The sequence below is a fragment of the Fomitopsis serialis genome (genome assembly GCF_022376445.1).
Source record: "Fomitopsis serialis strain Sig1Antser10 chromosome Unknown B0H18scaffold_1, whole genome shotgun sequence".
NCBI lineage: Eukaryota > Fungi > Basidiomycota > Agaricomycetes > Polyporales > Fomitopsidaceae > Fomitopsis > Fomitopsis serialis.
The window spans coordinates 1,332,845-1,348,708 of NW_025954961.1; the positions used below are offsets into that span (position 1 = coordinate 1,332,845).

At 57.3% G+C, this 15,864-nt stretch overlaps 6 protein-coding genes across 6 annotated transcripts; 2 read left to right on the top strand and 4 right to left on the bottom strand.

The window, feature by feature from the left end:
* Positions 1–2,798: 2,798 nt before the first annotated feature.
* Positions 2,799–4,782, top strand: B0H18DRAFT_1081155 (uncharacterized protein; the record flags this gene model as incomplete). The annotated part of the gene is made up of 7 exons (XM_048031348.1): positions 2,799–2,976; positions 3,056–3,173; positions 3,239–3,347; positions 3,368–3,856; positions 3,884–3,917; positions 3,978–4,705; positions 4,729–4,782. 7 exons carry the CDS (start codon positions 2,799–2,801, stop codon positions 4,780–4,782), a joined length of 1,710 nt encoding a protein of 569 aa, XP_047901345.1.
* A 686-nt stretch (positions 4,783–5,468) lies between these two features.
* B0H18DRAFT_866747 (ChaC-like protein-domain-containing protein) lies at positions 5,469–6,726 on the top strand (the record flags this gene model as incomplete). The annotated part of the gene is made up of 9 exons (XM_048039807.1): positions 5,469–5,531; positions 5,605–5,629; positions 5,700–5,770; positions 5,836–5,895; positions 5,951–5,981; positions 6,037–6,104; positions 6,157–6,228; positions 6,344–6,377; positions 6,434–6,726. 9 exons carry the CDS (start codon positions 5,469–5,471, stop codon positions 6,724–6,726), a joined length of 717 nt encoding a protein of 238 aa, XP_047901346.1.
* Positions 6,727–6,858: 132 nt separating this feature from the next.
* Positions 6,859–7,902, bottom strand: B0H18DRAFT_1112674 (4-hydroxybenzoate polyprenyl transferase; the record flags this gene model as incomplete). Its single annotated transcript, XM_048032850.1, has 5 exons — positions 6,859–7,179; positions 7,249–7,382; positions 7,450–7,535; positions 7,588–7,705; positions 7,764–7,902. The coding sequence occupies 5 exons, from the start codon at positions 7,900–7,902 to the stop codon at positions 6,859–6,861; spliced, it is 798 nt and encodes a 265-aa protein (XP_047901347.1).
* A 448-nt stretch (positions 7,903–8,350) lies between these two features.
* On the bottom strand, positions 8,351–9,646 carry B0H18DRAFT_967616 (immunoglobulin E-set). The gene is made up of 6 exons (XM_048043428.1): positions 9,203–9,646; positions 9,012–9,148; positions 8,919–8,958; positions 8,817–8,859; positions 8,597–8,761; positions 8,351–8,539 (listed from the first exon to the last, which is right to left on the bottom strand). The coding sequence occupies exons 1-6, from the start codon at positions 9,290–9,292 to the stop codon at positions 8,502–8,504; spliced, it is 513 nt and encodes a 170-aa protein (XP_047901348.1). The 5' UTR covers positions 9,293–9,646; the 3' UTR covers positions 8,351–8,501.
* Positions 9,647–10,011: 365 nt separating this feature from the next.
* B0H18DRAFT_1134244 (uncharacterized protein) lies at positions 10,012–12,089 on the bottom strand (the record flags this gene model as incomplete). The annotated part of the gene is made up of 11 exons (XM_048035577.1): positions 10,012–10,055; positions 10,104–10,195; positions 10,230–10,239; positions 10,313–10,412; positions 10,658–10,876; positions 10,927–11,009; positions 11,078–11,131; positions 11,193–11,529; positions 11,583–11,769; positions 11,828–11,853; positions 11,955–12,089. 11 exons carry the CDS (start codon positions 12,087–12,089, stop codon positions 10,012–10,014), a joined length of 1,287 nt encoding a protein of 428 aa, XP_047901349.1.
* A 1,133-nt stretch (positions 12,090–13,222) lies between these two features.
* B0H18DRAFT_18401 (uncharacterized protein) lies at positions 13,223–14,119 on the bottom strand. Its single transcript, XM_048037008.1, has one exon. The coding sequence runs from the start codon at positions 14,001–14,003 to the stop codon at positions 13,401–13,403; it is 603 nt and encodes a 200-aa protein (XP_047901350.1). The 5' UTR covers positions 14,004–14,119; the 3' UTR covers positions 13,223–13,400.
* Positions 14,120–15,864: the final 1,745 nt, after the last annotated feature.

Below are 15,864 nucleotides of genomic sequence, written 5' to 3' on the forward strand. Positions count from 1 at the left end.
TGGGCCGATGACGGCGCGTTCGCATGCATTCATGCATTCATCCTGAGAACGAGACGAGGAGCGAAAAGATATAATTAGCTAGAGGGTACACCATGGAGTGGCAGTCGCATACCCAGCTAAGTTCTTTTTAGTAATAGCCTGAGGACACCTGGCAAACGCCGTGTCCCAGGCCTCCCAGCAATACGATCGCTTAAGCGCCCAGCCGATCCGGCTTGTGCAGTTCATCTTGAGTTCATGCTCTTTTCCGGCAGCCCTGCGCTCTAAATTTGAGTTGCCCCCACAGGGCCTGTGTCTTTTGCCAACGCCACCTACACCTCCGAGTCGGTATATAGATCAGCAGGAGACCTACGGCGCTCAGCTATGTAAGTGGTCTACATCGCGTCGATCGTACGCGTACAGTCAGTATTCACGCGCACGATTACGGAGCCGATCACAGCATGCCGACGCGGGCTTGCGTGCACGGCACCACCGGCGCGCCCAAATGAAGGGCTCGAGCTTGGCGAGGCCTCGCGCTTACCAACCGCCCGCGCGCGCGAAGCCCGACACGCACTTCTACAACCCCTGATTATTAGATGAGTCCACTTCCCAGTGGCATGCCGCATGTGTGCCTGCTGGTACCGTATATGTTGCACTATTACAGCTGTTTCCAAAACGATGGGCCCCGCATCAAGAAACCGCACTCAGGCGGAGTGTGTCGGTCTCCCTATTCCCATCAAGATTGGACCATAACCGGCACGTCGAGGGCGAGCCAGACTACGGCGGGTGGCTGAGGTCGACCGGCAGAAGGTGCGGATCACCTTGAAGGCAAGATCCGACGCTCTCCGCCCGTGTACGCATTTTTGATGAGGGGCCTATCATTTTGGAAACAGCTGTAAGCACTGTGCAAAATGCCGGTCAATCGGGGCGCCCGGGTCCGTGGTGGCGGAGACACGCACGACGCGCGCTGAAGGGACCGAACAGAGTGGTTGGATGTACTCCGGTTGGAGGTAACTCATCGATCGGGGACGCTCGGAGGCAGTGAGAGGAGTAATATTCTATCAATGGTCCGAGACTGAACAGAATTAGGCCGGGCCATCCGCAGAGATCGCTCGAAAAGCTGGCCCGCGAACGTGTTGGCCGCTTGACGGGCGTGGGCAGACGGTGCACATCCTTGCCTATCCGGCACATCGTGACGGCCCATCCACATGCGGGCGGGTGAGGGAGTGCGGCGCCTCGGGCTGTAAAGACGTCTTCGAGGTGTCACTGTCCATCAGCGGGTTGGAGAAGACGTGGCTGTGGACGTAAGCCACCCAAGGCGGGGTGTGTCTCGCGATGGGACCCGCGCGCTTTAGATGGGCCGTGTGGGTTATGGTGCTGGTGTGGATAGAATGCTGACAGTGACAGTGATATATTGACAGACCGAGGTTCTTCAGAAGGGGTGGATCCGTCGGTGCGCACGGATGGACGTACTTACAATACAGGGATACTGCACAGCAGAACGAGTGGTTGGACAGTTGGATCGAAATTGACATTTGGAAATTGGCCGCACCGGTACCGTACAACGCATGTAGCACGAACCAAACTAAATGACACTTACCGTCCACAAGTCGTGATATCGGGCTATGACACAGGCTGCGCGTGGCGGGTATGGCACGCCGCGACAGCGCTGGGCAGTACTGTAGAATACTGGGCACGCAGTACTGAGCGCTGAGCACGAGCCCGTCCGCAGACCATCACACACAAGACGAGGGTTGACAGAAGATCGCAGGGATGAACTAGTCGGCTCTGGGCAGTGGGCAGTAGTGCGCCACATGGCGACCTTGATGGAGGCGAATGCACCGGAACGATGGCCGACGACTCGGGGAGGAGGTAGCTAGCGTTGCCGGAGCAGAGAGCGTCGGCGTCGGGGAAGAATGGCACGGGCTGGATTGGGGTGACGAGGTCACAGTGTACCGGACCCGGCGAGGGCGTGACTGGACCGGACGAGACGGACTCGGCTTTACGGGATTCGGAACAAGGTCAGAGCAAGACGCCGGGACGAGACACCAGAAGCAGCAGAGCACGTTGTAATGCGCGGGCGACGCGACGGCAGGCTGCAGCGATGCAGCGACAGAACTACGCGCGCGACGTCGACGAGGGCGCCGGCGTTGTGGAGCGCATCGAGGAGACACAGCGGCGTCGGGGTCGGTGGTGTGCGGCGGATCGGGCGGCATGTTCTTTTGGATGAGGTCACGACGCGCGATCGCATCTCACTCTCATCCCGTCATTTTGGGTTGGTGATGCGGGCGCCAATCGGGATGGCATCGCCCGGGAATGCGCTCATCGCGCGCCACAGTGGGCGGGCTCGCGCGCATGGGGGGCGCGGGGGCGGACACGCGCGCAGAGAGATGCCGGGACCAGAGCGTACGAGGGCGAGTGGAGAGGGGAGGAGGAGGAGGAGGAGGACGGGCGGTGTGTGATCGGAAGTGACGCGGGGCGCATGAGTCAGCCGCTGGAGGTGACTCTCGCAGTCGCACGGGGACGCGAGCACAGCGGACAGGCCGGGCCAGCCTAAGACGTTCGCAAGCCTTCCTCCGACCTTCTCCGTCAGCCGCGGTATAATAAGATATCTTGTCCGTCCGCCTGCCCCTCTTTACCGTCTCTCCTCGCCCGCCATGCGCGCCCTCCACATCCTCCCCTTCCTCGTCCCCGCACTCGCAGGCGCACTCGCCGCAGTTCCCCCCCACGACTTCCACGCGCTCGACCTTCCGGTGGCCTCAGGATCAGATGCATCCCCATACGAAGAGACACTATACCGGAGAGACGGTGACCACCACCACATGGGCGCGCCCCTCGTCAAGCTCAACGAGACCGAGATCGCGGTGTCGCATCAACCCACCCCGCCATCATACTACTGGAGCGATATCATGGACACCCACGGTGAGCGGAGGTATCCCGGCCTCATGGCCGTCCACGTCCTCTCCATGGGCCTTGCCTTCTTCGGCGCCCTTCCAGTAGGTACGTCGCGTCACGTCTGCCGACACACCCACCGTCCCCGCCACCTCGGCCGCGTACCGACGTTCCTACCCCTCCCCAGGCATCGCACTGCGCTCCGTCAAATCCGCATGGCACCCAGTCACAGTGATCCTTTTCTATGCCTTCACCACGATCGGTGTCGGCGCGAGCATGCTATATCGCAAACTGACTCCGGACATGTACGTCTCGGCGCGCTAGACCCGAAGTTGCTCCACTCACCAACTCTATTTGCCCATCTTCCCAGGTATGACGGCGAACGGCATTCGTCTCAAGGCTATGGTTGGCTGTTCTTCGCTGCGGCGCTGTCCGTGGTAGATACCCTCGCCATCATCCTTCGTGCATGGCACTACTTCGTCGCGATCCGCCGGGGGAGGAGAGATTCAGCATCAACTCAACTTGGAACACCGTCATCCTCGGACGAGATGAGCCGTCGGTCCATCTTTCATCCGAGTACACCAACTTGGTCGCAGAGGATGAGCTCGAGGCCGCCGAGCTGAAAACGAGGGACATCGAGTGCGAGGACTCCGAGTCGGAAACGCTCCATGGGCGCCGGAACCAGTCGATGCAACCCATTCGCACGATCTTCGACGCCCAGGATAGCGAGCACGAGGAGACCGCCCAGTGGGCGAACAACGTCACGCGTCACGCACGTCAGGCATCCTACCCACATTCGGCGGCTTCCGAGCGTACGCTCTTCGGTCCTCGCTCTCCGCGCGACTCCGACGACACTCTTCACGTCCCTGGTCCGTGGTACGCTACCGAGAACAGGGCATGGCTATTGAAGAAGATTGGTCGCGCGGCATTTGGAACGTCAGAGCGGGTGCTGGTCTTTGCCGGCTTCATGCAGTTCCTGACGGGTATTGTGACGTACACTGGCGGATGCCGGCAGAATTGGGTTAACGGTTGTCTTGCTCACCTGATCAGTATGTCTCTCGTGTCAAGTATTTCTCTTCCTTTCCTGACGATGCGTGTGCGTTTCACAGAGGGCGGCATCTTCTGGTGCTACGGCCTGGTCACGTTTGCGCGGTACCTTGGTTCTTTCTCTGAGCTCGGGTGGGCGTGGAATCGCGCGCCTGCAGGTAACTACCCTTCCGCCGAATTCGTCGAGTCGTCTGTCGTCTTCGTGTACGGAATCACGAACACTTGGATGGAGCGCTTCGGTGCTCAGCCGGGCGATCCGTACACCACCAAGCAGGTGCAGCATATCAGTATCGCGGTTATGTTCTGGTTCGCGGGTCTCATCGGCATGGGCATTGAGAGCAAGAGGATCCGGCGGTGGCTTGCGGCGGGCAGCACAGCTGCGATAGGCGCGACCCTCGGCCAAGAGGCGGTGGCAGAGCCTCCGAGCTATGCGGGGAGCTTCAACCCGTTCCCGGCGCTGTGCATCGGCATTACTGGCGCAGCGATGTCCGCACATGCACAGACGTACCTCTTCCAGGTCCAGATCCACATGCTCTGGGGCTACCTCCTGAGCGGGTTCGCCGTCCTGCGGTGCTTGACCTACTTCTTCGTGTGGCTGGGCCCCCCACGGAGCATCCTGCCCAGCCGTCCGCCGACGGAGGCGCTCGCGAGCTTCCTGCTGGCGTGCGGCGGGCTGATGTTCATGTTCTCGACGGAGGAGGTCACGATCGCGGCGATGCGCCAGGGCCACGATGACGTCATGATGTTCTTGAACGTCGGCGTCGCGGTTACGTGCCTGGCGTTCTGCTGGGTCTCCTGGTCGTTGCGCTCAAGGGCTGGCTCAAGAGCCGCACGCATGCTGCGGTCAAGTTCCACGCGTCGGCGTGAAGAGGAGAAGAGACTTGAAGATGAAGACGCACCTGCATGACATGACGTCCGGTCGACCCCTCCCCTCCCCGCTACCCTGCCGCCCTCGCCATCCTGCTCCGACCCACACGAACAAGGCCTCCCATCTCACACCACGTTGTTGCACTAACCGCCGCCGTCCACCCACTTGTAGCCCCAGCCCAGCCCCGACGATGCTCGCCCACGTTATTTATTCGTAATGACCTTCGATGACGCCTGCGCCTTTGGTGCGTTAATGCCTGGTATCTGGTTGTTGTGTGTATGTCCAGAGTGTACATACACCCCCTTGTTGCATAATGCGTAGCTCATACTTTAGTAACGTTTTGCCTTTTCGTGGAATGGGATATGCGATGTTCAAACGCACCTTGGTCGTGTGCTGTGCGATGTGCGTCGTCCGGGCGTGCGGTGAGTCAGAGAAAGATGGGAGAGAGGAGGAAGGGATGCGGGAGGTGGGGGTGCGAGCGAAAGATGGGGTTGTGGAGACTCGGTTGCGAATTGGTCGCGAACTCGCTAGCGGAGTGCGCAGACCCCTGCCCAGTCTGCCTGCCAGACTGCCGGGTTGCGACCGTGAAGAGTGACGTGAGGAAAACATGTGATCCGTGGAGCGAGATTTCGATCGTACAGAACGCCCGTTCCGTGAGACGGCGACACGGTCTCCTCTCGCCGCCATGAGCCACTCGGGCGAACGGCAGCCGTACGTCGTCTTTGGATACGGCTCCCTCATCTTCAAGGTAGGCTCGCTCGCCCTGCTATGACCCTGCGGTGACGATCTAGGTTTGAACGCTATCGGTCGCGGGCGTGTAGCCCCCGCCGCATGTAGTATCGCAGCGTGTGTCCCGTTTGCCCCTCCCATGCGCGACGGAGCCCCGGACTGACGGCGTCCGCTGTGAATTTCACAGATCCGGGATTCTTGAAGGGCTATGTACGCCGCTTTGCCCAGAAGTCGCATGACCATCGCGGCACGCCGGAGGTGCGTCTGCCATACACAGTTACGCTTGTCGATGCAGGCTCATGTGTTGGTGCTTCTGTGGACAGAACCCTGGCAGAGTAGTCACTCTAGTGCATAAGGAGGACTGGGACGCGTTCTCCGGCTCTGTCGGTGTGATTTCTCCGGTGCTTGAGCGACGAGTTCTCACCGGACAACGTGCAGGATCCGTTTCCGGACGATGATGTCGTATGGGGTACGCTCGCCGCCTTCAATACAAATGCTGCTGCTGCTGCTCACCGCTGCAACAGGCGTTGCGTATATCATAGACCCAAAGTACGAGTCGGAGGTACGGGACTACCTCGACTACCGCGAGAAGGTAAATAGATGCGAGCCTTGTCCGACTGCGTGGGCTAACCGAGCATCACCAGGACGGCTACTCGTTAGAGCAACTCGACGTCTTCAGTCTCGTAGACGGCCACGAACAAGTCGTTTTCCACAATGTCGGTGAGCCTGCCGCTGCTCCGCCTCCCCGCCATACGAGCGTGACGAGTACAGGCTTTCGTACGTCCACCACAATGACCCTTCCATGGCTGCATCGCATTCAGACAGGGCTAGTGCTACGTGGGACATAACACCAATCCCTCATTCAGTGAGTGCCCATTCAGTGTTCTGCGCGGTCGCGATGACTGAAGTGTCACACGCAAGTCGGGTCCGAACCCATAGAGCAACTCGCGCGAAAAATTTGGGAGTCCGTCGGGCCGTCGGGTCCTAACAAAGAATACTTGTACCACCTCACTGAAGCGGTCCGACAACTTGCCCCCGAGTCGCACGATTCGCATCTGTTCGCGCTAGAGGTGACCACCGATCGCACCCTGATCACGTATGAAATGACTGACGGTGTCCAGACGAGATGCCGCGAGCTTGACGCAGACAAGGACGACAGCAGCGCAGCCAAACATCCGGAGATCGAGGGTACAAGACCGCTGCAGCCCGAGTGAAGTTGGATAAAAACAAGGTCAAGGCGAATAATCACTCTGTACCCGAGCATCGACGTAGTCCATACGGCTTGCGCACACTCAACGTCAACAATCGCACAGACTATCATCACATTACGCAGCACAATCAATGTATCAATTGCCCATACCAGACATCAGCCATCCATAGTCCGCCATCGCACCCATCCATATCCAGAATCCAGACCAGCCACACCCCACGAAGCCCTTCCAGCAGCTCGGTCTGTTATTAAAGTCCACCCTCGCGAGCACGCGCGCGAGTTGCATGGCAGCGAGGCCGGTGCCTGCGTAGAAGAGGGGTCCTTGTGCGTTCAGGATTCCCGCGTAAGTGATGAGCGAGATGGAGGACGCGGAGAGCGCGCTGAGGATGGGCCGCGTGCGCTCGCCGAAGAGGAGGGCGGTCGACCGAATGCCAGCGGTTACGTCGTCCGTTTTGTCCTGAACGTAAGGAGTCAGCAGTCATAGTTCGGGAGGGGATACGGGCAAGACCGGTGGGGATAGACGGACCTGGTGCGCGTAGATAGTGTCGTATACGAGCGTCCAGCAGATGCCTCCGGCGTAGAGGGGGAGGGCGACACCCCAGTCAACCGAGCCCGCTACTGCTGACCAGCCGAGCAGCGCTCCCCAGTTGAACGCCAGGCCTACAAAGCATAAGCGTCGTCAGCCTCTTCTACGTCCTTGTCTCGACGGAGGGACTTCGGCGCGTACCGAGGACAGACTGCGGCCAATAGGTCACCCGTTTCATGAACGGGTATATCGTTACGACTGAGAGCGAGGACGCTCCCAGTAAGATACTACATGCACCGTCAGTTGGGATGCACGCCCAGTGCGACGAGCCAGACTCACCTGTACCAGTTCAGCTGCGTGAGCACCGCCAACCCCGCACTGAGCTGTAGTCCCAGGAACCCGACAGCCTGCCCTGGTGATATGTCTCCCCTCGCCAGCGGCCGCTCTTTTGTTCGTTCTGTCATGCAGGCATCGTTGAAATGGCGCAGGACGAGCACCCTGATGTGACCGCTCACCGACACTCTTGTCGAGGTTCTTATCCCACATGTCGTTGATAGTGCACCCCGCCCCTCGCATAACGAGTGCCCCAATCCCGAACAAGCTCAGATATGTCAGAGGCACCGTATAAGGCGTCTGGAGGGCGTAGGACGCCATGGTGATCGACCACGCTACAAAGCGGTATGAGTATATCACCGACGCGTTCTTGACGCGTTCAAGAGACCGAACGCGTACTGCATGGGTAAAACAGAGGAGTGTCCCGATAGGTTTGTCTATACGCGTGAGGTATAGGTAGGGCCGAATTTTGGCGGGGAGGTGCTCCACCCAGGATTTAGACACCGGCGGAGACGACAGGGTGCCATTGTTCCGAAGAAAATTACGCCGAGAGCTAAGTCTCTTTGCATGCTGAAAATGAGAATGACTGAAGGTGAGGCAGCGGTGTGGATGTCGGATGACGAGGTCGCAAAGAGTACGCGACCGCGCGGTCGACGCGGTGAGCGTAAAGGTCATGTTGCGGATATTGCCGCCCGAAGTAACATACTTATGCGCTTTGATTTCCAGCCAAATTCCCGCTCAATGGAGCTAACAGTGGGCACGACATGTATAATTCCCAAAGTCTCGATTTCTTTATTATAATATACTCGTGCGCGGCACGAGAATGTGGACACTCCTCAATACAACCCAAAGCATGTGGTATAGTGTGCGATGATGAAAGTGATACAGATTCCATGATGCCTCCGGACGACGACGTTCCTCTACCATTCCTTCGCCAGCTTGAAAGACCAGTCCCAGTCTAGATCAATCATGAGCCTTTCGACGTTGAAAACAGAGAAGAGACAGCGATACGTACCAGCGTACACCTCGCCGTCATCGTCAACGACACGGCTCCTGACGTTATACGTGCCAGAACGAGCGAGCATGCCGGACGGAGACTCCTCTGGGTCAAAGTTCTTGGTGTATGCCTCTCCCTTGGGGTGTGGGCCGTAAGAACCAAGCATCTGTTCCATTCTGTCCACTGCCATGGCGTAAGTACAACCTACGGCACGGAGTATCAGAAACGAGTCGCTCACCTCGGACACCAGCGCGTTTCACAACCTGCATATACCGAACACCCTAATGGACACCTTGTGAGTTCCACGTGAAGACTGCCGCACCGCGTGGCGTGGACTCACCGAGATGATCGAGTGGTTGACCTTGAACGTGATACGGACACTACGGACATCCAATCAGCATGCAATCCCTACACGCCGATCAGAGGCACTCACTTGTACTCTACACCCTCCTTGATGGCGATCGGATTCTTCTTCACATTCGCGAGCTGCGCGGGATCCTGGATGTCAAGCACGAGCTTCTTGCCAGCCGGCAATGTGGGAGAATCAAGCTCAAGGGTAAAGACGGTGACCTATTGGAAAATGGGTGAAAACACGCCGGGAAGTAGCCGGGCTGTCTCACGCACCTTGGGACCACTGGCGGGGGCAGTCGAGGCACCCGGTGCGATACCCAGGCTGGCCTTCCAGCGCGCTAAGCTCTCATCCTCCGCGTCCATTTTGGCATAATCATCGACGCTCTTCGCCGCCGTGGCTTGTAGCCTATCCAGATGACACCTCAGTTTCGCCTTGGATCAGTGGTCAGGTGGATGCTGCCTACCCGGAGTGGCCGAAGGGGCGAAATCCTCTTCTTCGTGCTGTCGCAAGCATGTTACACACTTCGCACCCAACTGAGCTCGTTTGCTAACTTACCGCAGACATGGGGCAAGAGCGATGGTGAAGATGTGATGAGGAGGACTGGGAGGGGGCTTCGATGCAGTGGCATTGCTTTCAGGTTGCTATAGATCGATTTCCCACGGCTGCTATACGATGCGCCCGCGTTGCTCCGCTTGAGCCACTTAGTTCTGAGTCTAGGCCTACATAACGATCAGCAGCGTTTTGAGAAAGAGAAGCAGCACAAATGTGCCCCAAGGAAGCAAGACTGACATTGAGTCGATGCCTCGCGCATAGTAGACGCGGCCAACGCGCCCACACACTGCCGTCTTCCAAGTGATGGTACTGAACGGCATCTCGTTTTCGCTAGCGCGGATCCAACAGATTTATTTATATCAGACATAGTACTAGTAGCCTATTGCAAGCGACAATATATAGTGAATACCCAGTAGATCGAGGAGCATTATACGAGACCAATCATAACAACGATAGCCAGATACCGACAGCGTGTCACCCTTGCCTGTTGTTTATCCAATATGTCATTCAGGTTTCTTGAGATGGAAAACTAAATGAGAAGCTCTGTAGGACCCATGACTGGGTGCATGCCATCTGCATCACAGTCAGTGATAGGCATGGCGAACAAAAGTGGCAACATACCGCCTTTAAACCAGCACTTGCCCTTGCTCAGGTGGAAGCACCGAGCCCCGCTGGGGCAGACATGGCCCTGATATGAAGGACGACGTGTCATCCTATGCCACGACGACATGGCAGAGTTAAACTCACCCAGCAGCACCTATCGCCATGTGGACAGTCGATGCCTGTGAACGGTATGAGTAGAATTCAAACCGCCGAGGCACCATACATACCGTTCTTCAAGTAGTTGCACGGGGCCTTCTTCGCATTCTTGGACAGTGTCTCAAGCTGCTCAGGTGAGAGGTACCAATCGTGGGAGTACTTGCAGTTAGCCTGTACCAGACACATGAGCTCTAGCGCACTCGCATGACACAGCTGGCTTCCTCACGCCTTTGGAGCAGGACATCAAATAGTGCTCATTGCAAGGCGGTGGGAATTCTGTTCGTCGTAACGTGAGCGGCTTGAGTGAGCAGTCCGAGGGGATAGGCAAGGCAAGAGTACCCACGTTTGTGTAGAGGCTAGAACACATCGTCCTTCAGAAAACCTTCGAGGGATAAAAATAGGTCATGCCCCCTCACCTTCGTTGGATCTATCGGCTTCGCCCCATTCGCATTGGACCCAAACCTAGCGTTGGTGCCGGGCCCGACAGAGGTAGAAGCGGCCGTGACATGCGTCTCAGACTGAGGGCTGATGAGACCGCCTTGCGTAGTGATATTCTGATTCAATCCAGCAAGGGGAATCGACCCAGGTCGCCTGTGAACGTATGCCGGAGGCTGAGCCATGAACAGAGTCTCTGTCTGCATATTCGACACCGAGAGCTGTCGCAACTCCTCGGGAAGGCCATTACTCCCTTGCAGAGCACGACCTTCCCGAGCAGTTCGTCCTTCTCGAGGTCGAGCAGCACGGATTTGTAGTTGCCATCAGAGCCACCTGTAGTGCGCGCGAAATTGACAAAGACGGTTATGAAGGTTAACCTCACGCTTCAGGGCAGCACTCACTTCCGAAGAATACCCGCATCGTCTGCGGTAAGGCGACGTACGTCTGAAGGTATTCTACGCAGCGCAGAATCAAAGTCTAAACCCATTGACAAATGAGAGCGTGAGCTTTCCGCACCTCTGATTTTTACGTCAGATCCGTCTTTGCCCGGACCGACATCCACTAAGAGGAACCGAGGGGACGCCTGGCTCAGCCCGGACATGAATGCCTCGAGTTGCTCAGGCCCGCAGATGCCTTCGTCCCGGAGCATGTTCACAAGGCCGCGTTTGTTGAAGTAGATGGTCACCCAGAAGGAGAGCCGTCCGAAAACCTGGACTTCTTCCTGGGATAGGAACTCGGCGATGCTCTTAGTAAGCTCTTGCGCGGCCTGCCTACCGCCCTGCAAGCCCTGGGCCAGGAGCATCGGGGAGAAAATGTTCATGTCTCCGTCAATAACGCAGAGAATGAGTGGGTCCTGTTGCACGCGCGTCACGTCAGAACGTGTCCAACAAGGCACAGCAAGCTGACCTTCAGCAGACCCATCGAGGCTATCTGCCTGTTAAGTGTCGCGACTCGCGCGTTATGCGCCTTCTTGTCGCGATCCATCATGTCCGTGACGTTGGAGTGGGCCTGCTTCCAAACCGCGAGCTCTACCTCAGCTCCGTGACCCTGGCTTCCAACTCCGCGTTGCGCTCGATGGTGGTCGTGGATAGGTCTATGTGCGAAGCGCGTCAACCACCGTCACTGAGCGGTGCTAGAATGTCTCCACGCACCCAGAACCTTTGTGAGAGCCTCGTCCCTGTTGTCGTACACTCGTAAGCCTCTGCATACTCGCATACGCCCCAGTCCACGGCCTTAACAAGGCACGCCACACGACGCGCTTAGCAGACGCACACTCACCACTGCTGCTTGCTGACCACCCCGACCGACGGCGCCGCCATTGCGATTTATCCAAGACGAGGCGGGTAACCTAAGGAGGGACAGGAGTGAGAGGAGGAAAGAAAAGGCCCAGGAACTTATAACCGCCGAAGCCATGATGCCTCCTGCTGCCAACAACCTGCGGCAGCTGGGCTAGATCTTCGCGGTGCTTCTCGTCCGGATATGAGCCAATAGTAAAAGAGACGAGCTCACTGACACGTAGATTCAAAGTAACCGTCAACCTTCAGGATCACACGGACGCACAGCTCCGGTGGCCTGCAGTGCTCGCCCGCAACTTGCCCACGGCACCTCAGTCGCTGCTCGACGCGGGCGACCGAGCGAACAACCGAGGATCAACAGCCCGGAGGCTCCTCGTTACCATATCTGGTTCTCAGTGCCACCGTCCCCAACTCCGACTGTTCGCTGATCTCACTCCCGCGCTGACCCCCTCCCTCCTCTGCGCGATCCAACTGTGTGCGCGCACCTCGCGAGGCCTTCGAGCAAGCACGGGGGTGCTCGTCAGGCTCTCGCTGCCTGCGTGCGAAGAGACATCTCAGGGACAGAGGCTGATGCTGATAGGCACCTCCCAGGTTCGGTGCGTCGCGGGCGCTGAATATTTGTATACGAGATCTCCAGGATGAGATGCGGCCGTCCTATTAATCCGCATGCTGACAGCCTCGCACCGACCGCCATCTCCCGGGCTGTCCACTGCACTTCCTCTTGAACGCGATCTACACCAAAGAGACACGACAGCCGCGAGAGCGTCCGTGCCAGGACGGACGCCGTGGCGTCGACGGAGGCAGCATCAGGGTTTCGGCACAAGCCAGAATCTGCGGACAACAACGGACACCCCGCATGCGGGCATGCCTCACCGACCGGACGGGTCCGCGCAAATTACATGAATTAACTTCAATTAAGTTGCCGACTTCGCGAAGTTGAGATGCTCCCGTGCCGCTGATGCATCTGGTTACCTAGACAGCGCGAACGACGGATTCCAGTTGTGCGGGTGAGCTACTTAGCGGGCTATGTAGCGCAACGTACTGACCGGCTGGGTCTCTCGGACAACGCTACCGTAGAGGTCAGCACATTGCTGGCGTTCAAATCGTGGGTGGAAAAGATCCGGTGCTTATCAGCCTCGAGGAGGCTTCGATGCCGCTGGTATCATTCGATACTGGTTGAAATACTTATTGACGAGTGACAAAGGAGGGGCGTAAAGCTGTCGACGGTTGGGTCAGATGGGACGTCCAAGCTTCGAACTTTAAAGCTTCAAGCTGGATGCAGCAAGCATGCCGACGATAGTAGAGCGCATTCGCCAGGACGTCGACCTACATACTAAATAGGTCTTCGTCGAAAAAGGAACGATTCTGGCATGTGATTGGTGGAGACTCGAGACCTAGGTCTCTGCGAATACGTTTCATTGTCTACTACTTAAAGACGTTCGTGGGGGTACCTTCTCGTTACGCCTGTAGGCACACTCTCCACTTCTTGCCCGGGCGCCGCTGAGTTATGAGATCCAGGGGAGTCGAGAGTTACGTTGCAGAAGCCTTTAAAATGCCGGATGGATCCAATCGATACGGACACTCCCACCCGCAGGGAAGACTGGGAAGTCGTTTCACGCCACTTTCGCGTTCTTCTGCCACCTGCATACACCGGGAGTGGCTCCAGTCGTGCACGATGCACCACGGCCAGGCCTAGCTCCGGACACACGTGTACGTATTTACATACCTGTTTACTCACCGTAGACAGATACACTGCGCTTTGTCGCGCAGTCTGTATAAAGCAAAGAATTTTTTCTCTTCCTAGGAACACGAGCATAGGATTCGTAGGGTCAAACAATGCATTCCGGATCGCTGTGGTTGCATTGGGACCTGTCTCAGTCATCTTGCAACATGTCTGAGCAGACGCTCGAAGGATTACTGTACCCCCACGTTGTGGTGTCCCCTCTATCTGTCGCAGATACGTCGGGTCCAGTGCGAACAATGGTAAGTACATATCGGTGATAGTGGCACATCCGAACCTGCGATAGAACATAGAACACTACATGTCGTCAGAGAGAAGTCAAGACGTCGCAGACGGAGGGATATGTCTCCACCTTGCCCGAACACGCCTGCGACGTCCGCTGCAGGCAGGCCTGCTAAGCCTCACTAGCACTGGCAAGAGCGGTTTCACATGAAATGACGTATGCTGTAATGTGTGATACATCGCAAAACACGAGTGTCGGCGAGAGCTCAATCCAGTCAGAGTCGAGCTTTGTGTAAGTCTGAGAGGGCTAGGATTTCGCCGATGTGAGTATCCTGGCACATGGTCGCGACGATGAGTCTGACTCAACATATCGACGTCCTGTCTATGTAGATTGGAGCACAGATTAGCTATTCCTGTTCACTTTACCTCAGCAGAGATGAGTCGACGTAGTGAGACGATGCACCTGAATCAGAGCGAACGCAGAGCTGTTCGGATATGAGCCACATCGCACGCAGAGCTATTCGGTTCCATATGAGACACACCGCCACGGATTCGATGCAGAAGATGGTACCTTGCGTCATGCCGGCAACCCAAAAATAGACGCACCAGCAGAAGACTGTTGGCAGTGTACGCGATACGCGGATGTCCTCGACAATGGACCAACTTCGAATAAACTTCAAAGGTGGTTCTCAATAGGCGGTCGATTCAGGGCGCAGCCGGATAAGTACATGCAGCCCGAGTGACCGTGGGCCGGCGTGTCAAGTGTACCAACTGACCGTTGGCGTTGTTTCAGTACAACTGCGCGATATCTCTGGATAATCACGACGACATACCACAAGATCACCTCTGCTGGTGGAACATACTCATTCCGTATTAGGAAAGCTGAGCGAAATTGCCGTCGCCGTCGCCGTCCTTCCGATCAACCGCTGAAGAGCTCCAATGCCGAGAGCGCTGTTTGTGAGGAGAGTCGGCGGGCAACCGGCAAGGCCGAGTGCAATGCGATGCGTCGGTGCTGTCGGCTTCTCGTCGTAGGACCCCTATCAATTGGGGAGAGGCCTGATCTTAATCCGGACAAAATCCGGCCAATTGAGGGGGGTATGCCTGATGTTATCCGGACAAAATCGTCCCTTATGCGGACGGAGGCCTGAGGAAGTATCCGGACATGGTGGTCCATGTCGCGCGAGGCCTGATCCTAGTCCGGACAAGGGCCCGGACAACTCAGAGCACCGGTGGGCCATGAGCGACACACATTACACGAGGCTTATTGAGGCTCATATGTCCGCATCGTAGTTGGGTTGCATAAACAACATAACTGTTCTCACAACAATAGTAAAACTCAGTAGTGTATGCACGCAGGTTTGCCGGGGCAAGAATGTGCGTTCACACAGTACTACTGTAGTACTCCCATTGCATCTGTGCATATTGAAGGTGCGAAGGCGGTGAGTTGCATGGCTCAGGAGGCCTGATCCTGCAATCCGGACACCGAACCGCCTGCCCCGAGGCCTGATGCAGAGTCCGGACAGCACCGACCAGAACCTCGTAAGGCCTGATTTAATCCGGACAAAATCGAAAGGCTACGTCCGGACAAAAAAAGCAAAATCTCGGGTTGCCGGATCAGGCCTCCCACCAATAAATAGGGTCCTCTCGTCGTCCGCTAAGGGCAGCCAGCCAAGAAGACGTCACAACGCAGAAGGAGGCGGCCCTGGCCGTGGTTGAGCGCGTGAGGAAAAAAGGGAGGGCAGCTGAAGCGAACAGCGATGACGCAGGATAGGTGCAGAAGGGATCAGCCGCGGTGGCCAAGCGAGATCGCCTCTCCGATCGGGGCACTACGCCCGGCGCCTACTCTGCGGACGCAGCGGTAACCATCCCACGTCCGTCCTCGTCCCAGAGGATCTGGTCACGCTCTGGCGCATGTGAGTCCTCGTCGACC